A 17,654-nucleotide genomic window follows, 5' to 3' on the forward strand; every position below is an offset into this window, starting at 1 on the left:
ACGCTCATTTTCTGTATATATATATATATGAGCTGGCTGGTTTTACATTGCTATTGATGGGCCCTGTATGGTTCCTTGTCGAGAGGAGTAAGGAATTGGCACAGGTTATGAGGCTGGAGAAATTGGTATGCTTAGAAGGCAAAGACCTGGTCAACAAGCTTGCTGACAGGACGGGCCTTCTTGAAGCCAAGGCTCTCTGTTGCCTTCTTGAGACCGCTAATCATGGGAGGAGGACCGCACAGAAGAATCTTGACATCATCGGCAGGCTTGGGAAGATATTTCTAGAACATGGTCAGTCGCTGAAAATAGTAAAGTTGAGGGCGTGAGAACTTACGTCGATCATGTCGGCAGTGACGTAGCCTACGCCACCAGTCCAACCCTCCTCGGGCTTGTCGAGGACGTAGTGAACGCGGATACCAGAGTCCTGCTTAGCGAGAGCGTCGAGGTCCTCCTTGAGAAGGATATCCTGGGCAGTAACGTTGGCAAAGATGAGGTCGACCTCGGTCTTGTCTCCGGCAGCTCGGCCACGAACGATGGCGCGGATGACTTGGAGCATGGGAGTGATTCCAGTACCGCCAGCAATCATACCAAAGTGTCGAACCATGTTGGGAGTGTAGACAAAGGCGCCCTTGGGGCCACGGACCTTGATGGTCTGACCCACGGTAAGAGAGGCCATATGCTTGGAGATGTTGCCCTGAGGATAAGACTTGATTAAGAGGTCGACGTGGCCGGGCTGGTGGTCACCCGAGATGGGAGTGTAGGAACGAACAATCTCCTTGGTAGTACCATCGGGCTGGGGGCAGGGAGCGCCAATTGAGATGTGCTGGCCGATGGGAAGACCGAGGATGTGCTTGGGGCTGGGGAGCTTGAAGCGGTAGCTATTGTGAGATCAGTATACTGAACAGAACGAGGACGGGGCGGCATACATGGCGACATTGTGAGAGACAATGGTCTTCTCCTCGAGCTCGAACTCCTGAAAGACATCGGGCTTAAGAGTTGTCTTGACCTCTGCGATTCCAAGTTAGTCGACATTGACTTGGGGGAGATTTCCACCTGGCGGCAACTTACGGAAGGCCATGAAGTTGTAAATGCCGAATACTACGGCGACAAGAAGAGCCCAAGGGGCCCATTCCTTCTTAACGATAAGAGTGCCAACGACGAGGAGCAGGCCAGGGGCGTAGACATAATCGATGTAGTGCCTCGCGAAGAGCGAGTGGTTGTCGCCATTAGAAGACATGGTGGAGCTTTGCTTTGGGGATCCCCGCCTTGGAAACCAACTAGGAGGTGAAGCTCTGTTTATTTGTTGTATTGCTCTCGGCTGAGCAATTGTACCTTGCAAATGAGCTCGTGTGAGGTTGTACGAAAGCGTGTAGGTATATATATATATACCGTATCCAGGCACAAAAGGCAGTAATTTGCTTCTTCTTTTGCCTTTGCGGGGTGCAAAAGAAAGCTGAGGCGTTTGACGGTTTAAAGGAAGAGGATGAGGGGGGGAGCTCTAGTATGAAAAAATGGAAACCGAAGGCCGATTTCCGAAATCGCTGATGGCTGATGGAAGATTTTGCTTGTTTGGGAAGGCGGTCAGACGGCGGGGACGGTGAAGCGGTAGAAAATACCGATTGATAGTGAGAACAATTATCGATGAGCATTGATAGATCTGATTGGCCAGACTATGGCTGTTGATGCCAATTGCAGAGTATCACGAGCAGATAAAACTCTCGGAGCTAAATCAGTGCGAAGTTGTCAAGTTAAAATACAAGATGGCAGATTCATATACGGTAAAAGGTAGGCAGGTAATGTGCCTTGTGTTGTATTACTCCTTGACGTAGATCATGTCCCTTCCTATTAAGTTATAGACGTCACGGCAAAGCTCACCTAATACAAGCTAGCGTAGACCATACAGCTATATCTCAGTATAGGCAGTTTACTTCCCTACGGTAGTTTGGTCGTGCCCCTCTACTTACCGAGATCTAACTTAGTACCTTAGTAGTTGAAGGAGGGATATCTTCCTCGGACCTCAAGTGGTCGTCAGAACTACCGTACCTCGGAATTTGTGTAAATTGAGAGATTTATTTATCATCTCACTACTTGAACTCTTAACCGGGTATGGACAATTATCTAAACACAGGAACTATAGAGGGCCTCATATCGCCAATTTCTGGTATCACGTAATGCCATACATTATTAACCCCATCGGATCAGAGCCTTAACTTTGTTACTTCTCATGATGGAATTTCCAACAGCACAATACAATCTATTTCGAATTCACCTAGATTCATCATGCCAGACTAAGCCAAACAACAAGGACAAGCTCTTGATACGGTCTTGAGCATGACATTATGATTACCGAGATACTATGGGTTGAGAATAACCACTGTCACAACAATACTTATCATTACTGAATCAACTTACATCGAGAGGAATTCGAAGGTGCAGAGGATGCTCTCATCAGAACCTTAGCAAATGCACGAGGCTGTATCCAAGACCAAAGTAAGGAATATCAACGAATAGACAGCCTACATGTTGAAAGCACACGCAGCAAAGCATCAAGAGCCTCAAATTAGAATACCATGACGCATCATCTTCAGTGGAAATTCGCATCACTAAACAGCTCTTTTTCGTCAGATAACATCTTGTGGGACAGGTATCCTATATTTGAACATATCTGCTGCCAGCCGTCGTTCGGACATACCTCGTTGTCTGGAATTGGCAGTAAGCAAGCCTCTTATCTGTTGTCTCACGCGATAATTACTCGAGAGACTAGGTATACAGAGTGCTGCAAGATTTACCACAAGTTCAATTGAGCTCCTGATTACCAGTACCACCTCGGGCATGAAAGCCTTCAAGGGTAGAATTCTTGTAGACGGTGCGCCAAATCGAACAGGTGGAAATAACACAGTTGCAGAATATCGGTCGACTGTGTATAGGGTTTCCAGTAACTTTCAATATAGTTCAGTAAGGCTCCAAGGTTCTAACTAAAATTGTCCAAATATTTGTAAGCGGTCTATGTCGAATCTCAACTCCCCTTGTCGAGGTCAGTATACACTGGACCTCAGCCTCAAACAACCTCCTTATCCACGTGTCTCCAAGGTATGCAATTGAGCGGTCAGCGGGGGATGGTGACTGAGTTATCCACAAACAGGGGAACTGCCATGAATTAGAGTATCACTACTCAGGTAGATGACGGAGGACGGCAGCTTTTATTATAGTCTGGTCCCTGAATTTATGGAGCGCAGTAATCGCCCATCAAGCATGGATATCAGTGGGGGCGTTGGTTTTTTATTTTATTTTAGAGTACCTAACGCTCAGGGAGCAAGAAAGTATCAGACCTTGATATAAGGTGTAAAAATAAACTTGACCAAAGATATTACAAACCTATGCTAGATCACCTAAGCCTTTTTGTCATTAATCATCAAGGTCCTGAGTTTTCTTTCCTCCCCCAGCTAACATTGGAGCCGGTGTCGTTCGTTCGTGCCGAGCATCAAAACCCACATGACATGATCCATGAGGTGCTGCGGACTGCAGTGCAGGCCGTCAAGGGTCTCTCGACAGGGGCTAGAGGGGCCTCTGTGGATGGAACACTGCCTAACTTAGCTCCTGCAAGTGTAGATTCAATACGACCGTTGCAGTGCCGTCCTAAAGCCTCACGGACTCGCCGGCCATTGGCCTGAGAATAGCATGACTTTTGCTGGCAATGGCGGGCTGTATTAGACTGGACGGTCAAGCACATTGCCTGGAGCACTCAGATATCCAAGCTTCAGTCTCACCTTCTCCTGTGCCAGTACGCAAGTTTGTCTAAGACTATTATAGATGGAAGTACCAGAACGGCCCATCCCTCAAGATACAGGTGGATCGGAGTTCATCATGCTGGAGCTTATCCTGAACGAGGAGGCTGCATCGTCTAGCGGGTGGCTTGGATGCACCCCAATCGCAAGCTCCATGATGCCCTATCAAGCAAGCCTTGTTCGCCTAGCTTACCTATGTAGGTACTTATTAGTTAGGCTTGTGAACTGCGACTACGCGGGTTGCAAAAGCTCGTAAGTTGATGCGGCGTCCGGCAATACGGCAGATAATGATTATGCAGAACAGAGGTTTTGCTCAGCACGAGATCCTGTCAGAGTGCACGACAGTCGGGGGAAAAGAAGGAGAGCTACAGGTGACACGAGATCAATGAATACGATGTTGATATGCCAAAAGGATCAAAGGACTGGCCTGCTTGGTGAGCTGGAGCCAGGGCATTGGGCGGCAGCTCCACCAACGTACGAATACAAGCACACAAGCCGCAATTCTTGTGCAGAATCTCGGGGCCATGAAGACCTAGGAATTTACTGAGTGAAGCTGGGCTTGAAGCGAAATGGACGGTTTTGATGGAAGATGGAATAGTAAGTAGTACCTAAGGGAAGGGCCGCAAACTTCAAAGTCCCATCAACTATGGAGTACAGTATCGTCATATTGGATGATTGATGATGGGGCTATCCGTACAATCAAACCATGGCAGCTGAAAGTCTGAAACGAGCACTTGTTGATGAATCTGGCCGCGAACACTGACCGTCAATTAGCATTGTCACACACATTTGCATGCATTACCAGGGCATGGCAGGGTACCCCGCGCATTTGATAATTGGCCTCGTCGTGAACAAACCCAACATCAAGAGCCGAAATAATGATGGGTTTCAGCATCATCATAACCACCCACCACGCCATGCCCATTGCCCGTCATGGATGGCAATTATCATCCTCGGAAGAGCATTCTGGGGGTCATCAGAGACCAAACGTTTAGTTGCGGTTTACAGCTTACACGTAGTAGAAAGTGAGATGTGCATAAGAGCGTCTTGGTTTGAGCAGCCATTTCCTGTTTATCTACTCGGTACAGCACACACTCCGTCTCAAATCTTGGACCACGCCATCCATGCCCACGTCTAGACACGCACGCGCCTTGATTCTTCTCATCCCCGAAATGCCAGGCCCAGGGGCCGGGGTGCCCTCACCCCTTGACATTTTCCTGCGGCCATATTCAGCCGAGGACCAGTAAGTCGCAGGGTGACGAAGGCGCATCCTTGGGTTGGTTCATTCAATTGGCTTTGCCTATCGAGATCTAATCTACTACGCGTTAGTCCTTGTTTGTGCTGGGTGAAAGCGTCCGGTTGAACAGGGATTTCCTCTTAGAGATGAAAGAGGCTTTTTAGTTTGTTTCTTTTCCATTAGGTGGCTACCCGCCCGTTGGAGATTTGCCAACTACCTACCTACGTAGCTACCTCCCTATAAGTTCAGTGGAGCTTTGGCCGTTTGACCCAACTGCAAGTCCGTATGCACAGACAGATCCAATGTGTTCATGGGTGGTCCTGCACTAAAAAAAAAACCCCCCGGCCGCAGCAGTCCTTATGACGACGACAATTGATGGATGGGATCCATGGATGTGAGATCCAACCCGACCTCAGACCATAGGTACCTTACTACGGACTATGATTGTATGGACTACCTTACCTTATTTTCTTTGGTCTTCCATTTTCCTTCCTTTCCTTTCCTTTCGACTTTCGACCTTGGAGACTTTTTTTTTGACTTTTCCTCTGGAATTGATCCTAGGTAGTCAACCCCTTCCCTTCTCTATTTCTTTCCTGCACCATCCTCTTCTATATCCATCGCTATTCCGGCGTCTGCCAGCTCCTATCCTTGGCCCGTGACTCGAGATATCCATACATTATCACCACTCCGGGCGCCTCTTTTGTCTCATTTTTCATCCTCTTCTTCCTTAAAAGGCTCGGCCTACGACTCTGTCTCTCGCTCTTCTTCCCCTTGTCGTCTCCGGGGCCACCGGATCCAAAGCTTATGCTCACTCGCCTCGTATTGTTAAAGTCTCTAGCCTCCTCCTGCTGGCTCTCGTCTCGACGACTTTTCTCCCGCTCTGCGTTGCTGGGCATCGCCTTTGCCCTCAAAACCCCCGTGCTTGGCAGTATATCAGCATGCCTGCGACTGTGATCTAGATCTCACATGTTTCTTTGCTCCTCACCGAGCTGGCCCGTCTTTTCTGCCTCACAACGACGTCATCTTGAATATTGGTCTCATCAAAGCCTCTGATTCATTCCCTCGCCGCCGATTATCCGATCGAAATTTCAGCTCGTACCGTGATAACTCCCTCCACGCACGCTCCATTTGCCTCTACCGGTCTTTGCATCCTCCTCTTCCAAGGACTTCTGTCTTGCGTGACTGTCTGCAGTATCTACAGTACATATTACCCATCAAGTACATCTCCGGCCGAACTAGAACTAGTTATACATGGCGCTCAGCCTCTAAGCACATTCCTCGGCCATTCTCCTACAACGCTCTACCACCGCCAAACTCAAAATATTAGGATTCAACAACCGATTCGACGCCAGCCGCATCTACATCCACATCCCACTGACTCTTGGCTCTGACGACAACGCATGCGGGGGCTCCCTTCAGCTTGACTCGTTCAATATTTTGCGACATTGCATAAGTGTAGCCGAATGAACTGAGACATCTTGACGTCGAGACGACCCTGTCACCCAGTCCACGGCTCACATCTCTATATCGTTTTCGGCCTCTTTTCAAGGAACCGTCATTTGTTTTCGAATTGCGATTGTGGTGTCGTGCGCATCTCTCCTGACGGCATGCTCTCCGTCGTTACATACTGAACCATTTCTCCATCTCTGCTGATTTGGGGAACTACAATCCTCGAGCCTTGAAAGCTAGCGACAATCTCGTGGTATTTTCGTCCAGGAGCTGCCAACATGAACGCCGAAAAGTGGAAGAGGAGGACTCTTCCCACCCTCAAGACGCCCCCTGTACCGATTCCAACCGATGGTAATAAGGAATTCGATAATGTCGACGGAAAGAAGCCACGCGTTTTCTCGAAAGCTCTTCGTTCTCTTAGCAATTCCTCGATGGAATCCATGTCACAGAGCCCATCTCGAAGCTCTTCCTCCATTCGACGTCTACAGAAGACACATTCAGGGTCAGGGTCTATGATTGACAGGATACATCGTCGAGTATCGATAGCTTCACCCATGAGCGCATCCGCCCCGGAATTCCCATCGGTTACTCCTGAAGTCCCCTATTCCTCCATGGAGCTTATACAATACGGACCACTGAAGACCGATGTCTCGCTTCTCAAGGCCCGCGCCGAGTATCTAGTTCTTACAGATACCTGTCTGATCAAGTTCGGGAGTATGGAAGGAGCAAGAGCTGCTTTCCCACAGATAAAATCGGGCAGTGGAACACTGAAGCCCAGCAGTGCTCATCACAATTCTCACAGGTCGTCTTCAGACGTGCGGATAGAAATACCCTTGCGATCCATCGTTGGCGTTTTCAATGAAGAAGGCTCAAGTCCTCGATTTGGCGTCGAGATATGGTGGTTCTCCCAGTGGCCAAAACTTGCGTACTCCAAGACTCATCTGTTCTTCATGTTGCCTAAGGACCGGGATGACTGGCTGGCCAGTATTCAACAGGCTTGTAGAGTGAGCCATAGGCGAGCTCCTTCTCCCTCCTTGATCCCTGGCAATTTGAAAGCGAGAATCAATCATATTGTGGAAACCACTGAACCAGACTCGAATGCCAACGCCGCTAAGATATTGACTTTTCCCGTGGTCAAGCGTACAATAGGCTCGCCTCAGAAGACCAATTCTGCTGATGAGTCTCAACACTTTGTGGATGGCTCATCCTTCTACATCGTCATTGGGCCAGCCATGTTGTATTTCCTCGAAGTTCTCAAGGCAGATTATGCGACTACCCCTGGTGACCTGCGCGTAAAGGTACAGTCCTACGGTACAGTCTCACTCGTTCGATTCCGAGCGTCTGTTGCATCACACGAACAAAGGTTTGTGATGAGCTTCCGGTAAGTCTCGCAACACCAAACTTATCACTTTATGTTCTAACGTAGGGCTAGGCTACCACTGAGCCGTGAGAACAGGCTCGAGCTTGCCAGTGTACATTACAGACATGTTATCGAGGCGATGACCAAAGTCGACCGAGAACTGAAACCGATGTGGCCACAGCATTTGCAAAAGGCAATATTCGATATCAAAGGCCTTCCTCCGCCACTTCAGTTGACATCTGGAAATGATTTGGGAGGTCTCGAGCGAAGTTTGCACGCATATTGCGCTGCTTTCAAGGTCCAGGTTCCAAGATGGACCATCGAATGGAACACCCCCTCTCAGCCAGCATTTCGCCTTTTACCTCCTGGCGCGCAACCATATTCTACATTACAACTACTTGCACTATTCCGAGCTTTGCGTTATAACAGTTACTTCAAGGAGCTCTCCTTCCGCAATATTGATCTATCAGGTATCGCAGGAAAAAAGGATTATTCCCATTTCGGCGACACCATCGCCTACACATCACTGAACGGGGTCAAGATATCTGAAGAACATTATGACATTTTGATGCAGTCTTCTGTTCTCAGTCAAGAGATGCATGCCTTGGCATTCTCATCGGAATCGATCCGAAGTATGGATCTGAGAAATATCCTTGGTCCACGAAGCACCATTGGCCGCTCCAAGGACCCTGAGGGCGCTCGGAGAGTCAGTTCCGAGGTTCTTCGACCCATTCTTCTATTGCTGAAGCGTCAAGCGTGTCTTTGCCACAGCATCACCATGTCTGGCAATCTCATTGCATCAAGCGACATTGAGGAGCTGGCAAACTTACTTGTACTTGATGAGGTGTACATGAAGAAACTCGATCTATCTAATTGTGGACTTGGCGATGAGGGTCTTACTGCACTCTGGGCCGGAATTCCAGGCCAGGGCGCCAATCTTCAGCATATTGATACATCCGAAAATCAAGGTACGGTCAAATTCGAACCCATCCGGGACTCGCTTAGTCAACTACGAGCTATAAGAAAACTGAACATCGCTGGCAACACTCGACTCCCGTTTGATGTTCCTTTGTTTGAGGATCATGTACTGAGCTCATGGAGTCTGGAGGAGCTTGACTTATCCGGCATTTATGTAAGTCGACATATATTCCATGCATGGACTCATAACTAACAGAAGTCGAATAGCTCAATAGTTCAACTGTGGATATTCTGACTGCATATCTGGCGTCACAGAATTCCGAAAACCTCAGAGTGCTTCGTCTGAGCAAATGTGGTCTGACTGGTGCTCAAATAGCCCAGATGTTCTACGCAATGGGCCAGGCTCGACAAATTACATTGTACATCAATGGCAACCGCTTAGATGAGGGCATAGATGATTTGTGTGCAGTCATCAGCGAATGCTTTGGCCCTTGGGGACTTTTCGTGCAGATGGTGGAGTTTGCCTTGGAAGCTAGCTACATCAAACTTTTGAAGGCATTAACGGCCAACCAAACCATTGAATGCCTGAGCCTGGCGGGTACTGCTACCCCTGACTCGGCCAGCGAAACGGCCTGCAGAGCGCTTTCGGATCTTTTCTCTCATAACCATACGATTAGGTTCCTTGACCTCTCTGGGTTTGATTCCAAGCTGGACGAAGGCCGTCTTGGACGAGAATTCTCCAAGGCCTTGAGTGGACTGAGGTTCAACACACGGCTGGAGCACCTTCGCGTGCGAAGCCAATTGCTGAACGTGAACATCGGAGACCTGGCTGAAGCCATCTCTGCTAACAAAACCCTTCACAGTCTTGACTGTGAGGGCAATGATTTCAATCTTTCTAATTTTAGACATCTCGTCCGACATTTGAGTGACAGTACGACGATCCGCTATTTCTCGGCTTTCTCGGATCGCGATCTCGCCCAGACAATACAAAAGTCAGTGGACAACGCCGTGGCTACGGCGACCTCGGCGCGCAGGCAATCTGTGATCTCCAAACTGCGTCACGAGAAGGTGCCCCAAAGTATTAGTGAGCCTCTAGCACAGCAGCTGCGAGATGGCTGGGAAGACGCAGTCCGAACCCAACAAGAGGTTCTAGAGAGAAACCAACTCCTGTTTGAAGAAGGTGAAGATGGTCGCTACGACTCAGGCCAAGATGGCTATATGTTATGCGATGGTGAAGAAGACTTCTCTAAAGCATTTGGCGGTTTAGCGCTACGGGCGTTCGAATCCAAGAGGGCCATGAATCGTCGCGCTTCCAACCCTTATCTGAACAATAAGAGAGCTAGTATGATCTCACTGGGCCCGGCTCGTTTGGTCAGCGCCGAACCAGGTGCCAGAGTCACAAGGTCTTGGTCAAGATCTTACTCAATTGTCTCCAGCGAGGAGGGTATCAGCGCTACGGAGAGTCCAAGCACAGGATCAGCGATCCCGACACCTCCTGAGCCCGAGAGCCCCGTAGAGAAGGAGTATCTGGTAGAGAATCAACAAGACAGGAACGAAGAGCCCCTCGATTACGAATACAGCTTTGCAGATCCGCATGATCCTGACTTTGGGCTTGAACTGCGAGCCCATCGACGATTCTGGAGTGATGAAGCCGGCTGCATCGAGGAAGAAGAGCATGGAGTCCAGTTTGAGGAACGGAACACCTGAGATGAGGACGGCGAACACTAATGGACAATTGAGTGCAGGGAAGGTGGCATTGCGGCCGACTCTATTATCCGATCATTCTGGAGTTCTATTTGTGATGATTTCACTTGGGATAAGGGGGCAGGCGTCTATGAGTTTCTGGTATGATTGATTGTTGGCGGTTTATGTAGGCTTCGCGTATAAGTTACTCTTGATACCCTTCGCTAGTTTGAGTTTTTAGATGAGTCGAGTTCAATATCAGCCTTGAATTGTCTCAGTTTAAGCTAGGTACTATTTGCACTGATGCATATGTCAGTACCTTACCCAAGATAACACAATAAGCGTGCCCGACTCAACCAAATCTACATAGGTATGGAGTTTCTACTTACCTACTTACCTTAGGTAGATTAGTAACTCAGGAGAAGGCGGCCAATCCCTGCCGCTTCCAGGTGAGTCTAAGCCACCCCAATTTGCATAGGTTGGTTCATTCCCCTGTAAAAGCCCACAGATACCTTAGCAGGCCACTAGAAGCGCTCCAGCTGCAGTCTCCATTGGGGGCCAACTCCACTACTGAGGTACGAAGTAGAAACCTACAGTAACCTGCCCAGGCTCGGGACCACGACGCTCGTCATCACATCCAATACGAAGCCACTCATTCTCACTCCTCCATCATCACATTTCGTGGATGCCCTCTGTCCACTCCACAATTACCATCTGAGGGCTGTTCAGTCCTTTAATATTGTATTCCGCATACTTTTAGTGCATTTGTTTTTAACTTTCAACCCTTTCCAGTGGAGCTTTCACGCTCCAGAGAGCTCCTCTTGGTTCATTACAACCCCCGAATTTAGCGCCTCCTCGAACCTCCCAGACGAGCTTTTGTCCGTGGTCTTGCGAAGGAATCAACCCGTGATGTATTCCAACTCGAACGCCTTCCTAGGCGGTAATAGCCAGCGTCCTGGTGGCCAGCAGCAGCAATATGGTGGAGGATCCTTTGGTAATCTGGGTGCTGGCCAGCAGCCCGGCCAACCCAGCCCCTTTGCGCCTCAACCTACAGGTTTCGGGCAAGCACCTCTGCAGCAGCAGTATACGGGCTTTCCGATGCAGGGTCAGGGACTACAGCCGCAGCAGCCCCTTCAACAACAGTTTACAGGTTTTCCGGGACAGCAACAACAACAATCCCAGCCGCAGCAGCAGAGCTTCCAGACCGGTGCTCCTGCGATGCCGTCGATCCCGCCTCAGTTCCAGCAGCAACCCACTAGCTTCTCCGCCTCGCCTCAGCAAGCCTCTGGGCCTTCAAACCCACCACCAGCACCGATGAAGCCCCAGGCTACCGGCTTCACCGAGATGGCCGCGTCCTTTCAGACTGGCGGTACTGCGAAGCCCCGAGGTCGAAGACAGGAGAAGTCGCAGCCCAACAAAATCCCTAACATCCGCCTCTCCTTCATCACAGCCCAGGACCAGGCCAAGTTCGAAACCCTGTTCAAGTCTGCTGTGGGAGAAGCTGGCATGACCATGTCCGGAGAGAAGGCTCGGGATCTGCTCATGAGGTCAAGACTTGATGGCGACTCTCTATCGCACATCTGGTAAGAAGAGAATCTCTTCCGGGCATCTTGCTCATTGTTTTTGCCCTTGGTGCTGACAAGTCTCAGGACTCTTGCTGATACCACTCGTGCTGGCCAGCTCTACTTCCCCGAATTCGCACTCGCCATGTACCTGTGCAACTTGAAACTGACTGGCAAGCAGCTGCCACCTGCCCTGCCCGAGAACATCAAGAATGAGGTTTCGAGTATGGTGGATATAATTAGCTTCAGCGTCGCTGACGAGAGTGCTCCTGGAGCCAGCTCTTCCTCTGCTCCTGATATCAGAACCAACACTGCCACTCCACCAACCATTCAGCAGCCGCAACCTCAGCCTCAAGCCTCAAATGCACAGCTGCTTCAAGCGCAGATGACTGGGTTCCCGGGACAGCAGACGGGTTTCGGTCAACAACAGGGTCTGCAAAACCAGCAAACAGGGTTCCCTGGCATGGCAAACAACCCTCAAGCCACAGGTTACAGCGGTCCTCGTCCCCCGATGCCCCCGATGCCCACGGGATTTGGCCAGTCGCTCGCTCCTGGGCCTGCAGGTGGTATGGCTGCCCCTCTGAATGCTCAACCTACAGGACGGCCTGGCCAGTGGGGTCTTGTCAATGCTCCTTCTACCGGCCTGCCCAACATTGATGCCCTTCAAGCCCAGATGATGCCTCAACAGGGCCGAGAAGCCGGAAACTTCACCACTCAGGGACTGCGAGGAAACGCCGTTATCCCCTGGGCCATTACAAAGGAAGAAAAGACCCGATACGATTCTCTTTTCAAGGCTTGGGATGGCCTGGGCAAGGGGTACATCGGTGGTGACCAGGCTATCGAGATATTTGGTCAGAGTGGACTTGAGAAGCCCGATCTTGAGCGAGTTTGGACTCTGGCTGATCACGGTAATAAGGGACGTCTGGATCTCGACGAATTCGCCGTTGCCATGCATTTAATCTACAGAAAGCTAAACGGTTATCCATTGCCTAACAACCTTCCCCCTGAGCTTGTTCCTCCTTCGACTCGAAACTTTAGCCAGTCCATCGGTACCCTCAAGTCAATGCTTCACGATGAATCCGAATTCCGTACCAAGTCAGGTGCAGCTCTGCTTCCGCAGAAGACTGGCGTTAGCTATATGAAGAACCGCTCATTCAGGGGCGCACCCGCCGGAGCCGTCGCTGGTCGGAAGGATGCCACAGTCTTCAAAAACGAAGACGAACAGTTTGGATATAGATCTAGCGCTCGTCGCAGGGTCGGCAACAACTCGCCTCGTCCCGAATCTCCCGCTTCTGTCGCCTCGAATGACGACCTGACCTTGGATCAGCTCAAGAAAAAGATTAAGGAGAAGGAGGTTCTGCTTGATGCCATGGACTTCGCAGATGAGAAGAACCATGAAGAGGACGACATCCTCGACCGCCGTGACCGCCGTGAGGCGGAGGAACTCTATCGTCGCATTCGTCGAATTCAAGAGGATATCGACTCTCATCCCGATGCTGCCCTTGCAAGCGGAGACTCGGATGCTGAGCGGAGAGCTCTCAAGCGCCAACTTCAAAGTCTTACTGACAAGGTTCCTGAACTTGCTTCGCAGGTGCGCAGAACTGAGAAAGCTATTATGGATGCTCGGTTGGAACTGTTCCGTATCAAGGATGCCAAGGCTCACCCTGGCAGTGGTGCTCCTATTGTAGGAACAGGACCTGGCGGTACAGTAACTGAGTCAGACCGACTCAAGGCCAGGGCCAAGGCCATGATGCAGCAGCGAACTGCTGCGTTAACTGGTAAGAAGGTTGATGTCGGCACTGAGGATCTCGATGCGCCTAAGCGTCTTGAGGAAGAGAGCATCAAGGTAAAGAATGAAAAGGAGAGTAACGAACGTATGGTTCGTGATGTTGAGGAAAGTGTTCGCGACTTCGCGCACGGTATCGAGGACAGTCTCAAAGAGGGTGGCCGTGACAACACCAGTGAGCACGAAAAACGCCGCTGGGAGGACGCACTCGGTGTCGAGGATGAGGTTCGAGACTTTATCTTCGACCTTCAGCGTGAAAGTCGCAGCGTTCGAATTCGTGCTCAAGACAGGCGACCCGCCCGGGCTTCAGCACGCACCGAGGAAAGTCGGCCGGAACGTGTCGCTAGTCCTAGAGTTGAGAGTCCTGTCTCGACCTCTCGTACGGCAACTCCTCCTGCTGGAGGCTCATATTCTTCATACAAGACCCCTGAGGAGCGAGCTGCTTTTATTAAACAGCAAGCTGAACAGCGAATGGCTGAGAGGCTGGCCGCTCTTGGTATCAAGGCCCCGACAAAGTCCGGCGAGACAGCTGCGCAGCGCATCGAGCGAGAACGCGCTGAGCGAGCTGCGAAGTTACGGCAGGCAGAGGAAGAGGATGCTCGGAGGGAAGCCGATCGCCAGGCTCGTCTAGCTGAAGAGCAAGGGATTCCACCTCCTACACCTGAGCAATCCAAGGCGGAGGCTAAGAGGCCTCCACCTCCCCCAACGCGACACCGTGGTAAGCCAGAGGCCGATCAAGAGGCTGCAAAGAGGGTTGAAGAGGATGCTGCCGCTAAGCGGGCCGAAGAAGCACGACTTGCCCATGAGCACGAGCAGCAGCAGCGCGAGACGCAGCAGATGGAGTAAGTGTGAAATCTGAAGGTCCGCGTAATGATTTACTAACCCCCGTTTCTAGAGAAGACGCAAAGGAACAGGAGGACGATCTCGCCAAGGAGCGTGAGGCTTCTGAAGCTCGTCTGAAAGCCCTTGAAGAACAAGTGAGACAAGGCAAACTTCGCAAGGAGGAAGAGAAGAAGCGGAAGAAGGCAGCCATGGCTGAGGCCAAGGAGAAGGAGGCCAAACTTGCGGCAAGGCGGGCAGAGATTGAGGCTGCGCGTCAACGGGAGCTAGAACTTCAACGGCAGCTTGAAGCCATGGAAGACGACGATAGCTCGTCGTCGGATGAAGACGCAGGACCTCAGCAAATCACTCCTCAAGCTTCTACGCCGACCAGGAGTGACAGCCAGGTAGCCAGCCAAGAGCTTGACAAGAAGGCCTCCCCCCCCCCTGCTGCTGAGGCAGTTTCCTCTCCACCACCACCTCCTCCTCCAGCGGTTGTCACGTCGCCACCCAGTGAGACCGAGAGTAAGAACCCTTTCTTCAGGATGATGTCTCAGTCAACTGAGGGTACACCCGCTGCTGCTCCTCCGGCACCTTCAGCTACGAACCCTTTCCACAGGATGACCCAGAACCAGGAGGGCAAAGCTCCTTCAGGCCCTGTCTCGCGTCGCCGTGCAGACACTGACGACTGGGGTTCTGATAATGATGATAAGGACGATGACTCAGACGATGAGCGACCTGGAGGTGGTAGCGCAGCTCAGCTGGCCTCTATGCTATTTGGCACAATGGCACCTCCTCGTCCTCTCTCCGCAGCCGGCAGGGAATCAGCAACTGCTAGTCCTGTGGCCGCCAATGCTGTGACTCCTGTCGCACCTCCTCCGCCTCCTCCCATGCCGAACGCTGACTCTCCGGCTCCGATAACTTCTCCACCGCCACCTCCCCCTCCTCCTCCCATGCCCGGAAGTGACGCTCCTTCAGCACCACCGCCCCCACCACCGATGCCATCAGTCGGCGCACCTCCTCCTCCTCCTCCCCCTATGGGTGGCGCTCCTCCGCCTCCTCCGCCTCCCGGCGATGCACCTGCTCCTGCTTCCGGTGGCGGTCGTCCAGCAGGCTTCCTGAGTGAGATCCAGCTGGGCAAGGCACTCAAGAAGACAACCACCAAAGACAGCAGTGCAGCGGCGGTGGCGGGACGAGTTTTGGATTAAAGCCATACTTTTTTTGTGCATATTTTGGAAAAGGAGGCAGACAATTGCTGATTATGGGGTGGGAACCCAGATGAGTGAGAGGTTTAGTCAGGGAAAGGCGGATGGCTATTTGTGTTGATGCGCGTAGAGCTAGCTAGTTAGTAGTAATATGAGTCCAGAAAACCTATCTTATTGTGACCCTGCCTTTTCTTTTTCTCGCCACGTCTTGCGGAAACTTTTACTTGCGACATGCTGTGCAATGAGATACGCTATGTTGAGGAACGTCGTGAACATGCTGTGAAGCCGAGGTCGAAGCACGATGCCGCTTCACGATAACGAAAATACTATGTCATCGGGGACGAGGCCTCGTGCTCCGGCTTGCAATTGTACTACGTTGGCGTGGAAAAGGTCTCAGCCAGGTCTCAAGCCCCTTTCATCAATTCACGGTGACATTGTCTTGGAATTCGGATATAAGTCCGCACACGCACGAAGTGGGCATTGAAAAGGAAGTTTCAGTCTTTGACAAACCCGTGAGGTTGCAATTGGCATTACTGTCCAAGCTGACAAGGCATGCTGCGAATGTGAGTGTGAGGTGCGGGAGGTAGTGCATGTGGACAGGTCAATCTAAATGAAACATGCAAAGAGTCGGGATTAGCTAAACGAGGCCGCGAGGATGTAGGTACAGGGACAGTTGCGGCATGTCAGAGAGCCGAGAGTGCGTAATGTGCAGGCTATTCCATTCCTTACGAGTCGACATGCCTTGGAAGGCGAGATATGTATGTGAAGGCATAAACCACTCTATAGAGATCATGAGATGCCCGCCAGGGATAGTAGAAACTACCTATGTAGTCTGTCTGCGCACCAAGCTCCCGGCATATCTCGGCCCCATCTCTGGTCGGAGACTAGTCACCTAGTCTTTCAGGGGAGAATCAAGGTACGTAGGTATGTGCCGGATTCTATGCCTAACTATCCGTACATCACGGAGTATAGGCACGGAGCGTCCGATATATGCAGGGATAAATGGTTCGAATCCAGGACTCGACGGTAGGTAGTTAGTCTGGCAGGGTTGACTTTGCGAGCGGGTCTGAGGGGAAAACCTCGGCGGCCGTTTGGAACGAGGGAAATAAAATAGAATAAAATAGAATAAAATAAGAGACGCAAAGAAAGAAAGAAAGAAAGAAAGAAAGAAAGAAAGAAAGAAAGAAAGAAAGAAAGAAAGAAAGGAAGGAAGGAAGGGAAAGCAGAGAGAACTGAGCGCCCGATCGGATGAAAGCTCAGATCAGCTTCTGCTACTTACGTACAGTACAGTACCTGCATGGTCTGGCCTCATGAGAACGACAGGCACAGACCGAACAGAGAATAGATACCCAGGAATCCGTAGATATCTCAGCTCTGTAGAGATAGATGCCTGCTTAGCCCGGGACTAGATGAGTTGTCAAAGTGTGAAGCGCTTCAAGAAACTGGTTTTTGGAAAATTAGCATTTCCTACGCAATGCGACGGCAGTTGGACGCTTGCTTTCTGCTACCTACCTACTAATCCAAACCCTCTAAATCCCTGCCTCTACCCAAGACCTTTTGCTCTCTCTTCTTCTTATGTTCAATCGAATTCACTTGACTAACAAGGCATGGACAGCACATCCCGTCTCAATATGGGAACCCATTAAAGCCCTTGAGAACCATTTGCGGAGAAAAAAAGGGCCTAGGCCTTATCAAGGACTTACTGGGATGTTTGCCCTGGAGCGAATGGCTTCGTGGAGCGTGTCTGATGTGGATATCAGTTAAATTGAGGATGGGGCACGAAACGAGACTGATCAGTTTCTTTTTAAAGAATGAATGAATCGTTTGACAGCGGTCATGATGTCACTGCG

The 17,654-nt window shown here is 50.7% G+C and overlaps 3 protein-coding genes across 3 annotated transcripts; 2 read left to right on the forward strand and 1 right to left on the reverse strand.

Moving 5' to 3' along the window:
* Nucleotides 1-131: 131 nt before the first annotated feature.
* FPRO_04680 (putative cytochrome-b5 reductase) lies at nt 132-1,237 on the reverse strand (the record flags this gene model as incomplete). The annotated part of the gene is made up of 4 exons (XM_031230218.1): nt 132-281; nt 335-878; nt 927-1,008; nt 1,069-1,237. 4 exons carry the CDS (start codon nt 1,235-1,237, stop codon nt 132-134), a joined length of 945 nt encoding a protein of 314 aa, XP_031080376.1.
* A 5,512-nt stretch (nt 1,238-6,749) lies between these two features.
* FPRO_04681 (uncharacterized protein) lies at nt 6,750-10,456 on the forward strand (the record flags this gene model as incomplete). Its single annotated transcript, XM_031230219.1, has 3 exons — nt 6,750-7,852; nt 7,904-8,963; nt 9,017-10,456. The coding sequence occupies 3 exons, from the start codon at nt 6,750-6,752 to the stop codon at nt 10,454-10,456; spliced, it is 3,603 nt and encodes a 1,200-aa protein (XP_031080377.1).
* Nucleotides 10,457-11,341: 885 nt separating this feature from the next.
* Nucleotides 11,342-15,807, forward strand: FPRO_04682 (uncharacterized protein; the record flags this gene model as incomplete). The annotated part of the gene is made up of 3 exons (XM_031230220.1): nt 11,342-12,015; nt 12,082-14,622; nt 14,676-15,807. The coding sequence occupies 3 exons, from the start codon at nt 11,342-11,344 to the stop codon at nt 15,805-15,807; spliced, it is 4,347 nt and encodes a 1,448-aa protein (XP_031080378.1).
* Between the last annotated feature and the right edge of the window lie 1,847 nt (nt 15,808-17,654).

This window comes from Fusarium proliferatum (genome assembly GCF_900067095.1).
Source record: "Fusarium proliferatum ET1 genome assembly, contig: FPRO_scaffold004, whole genome shotgun sequence".
Lineage (NCBI taxonomy): Eukaryota > Fungi > Ascomycota > Sordariomycetes > Hypocreales > Nectriaceae > Fusarium > Fusarium proliferatum.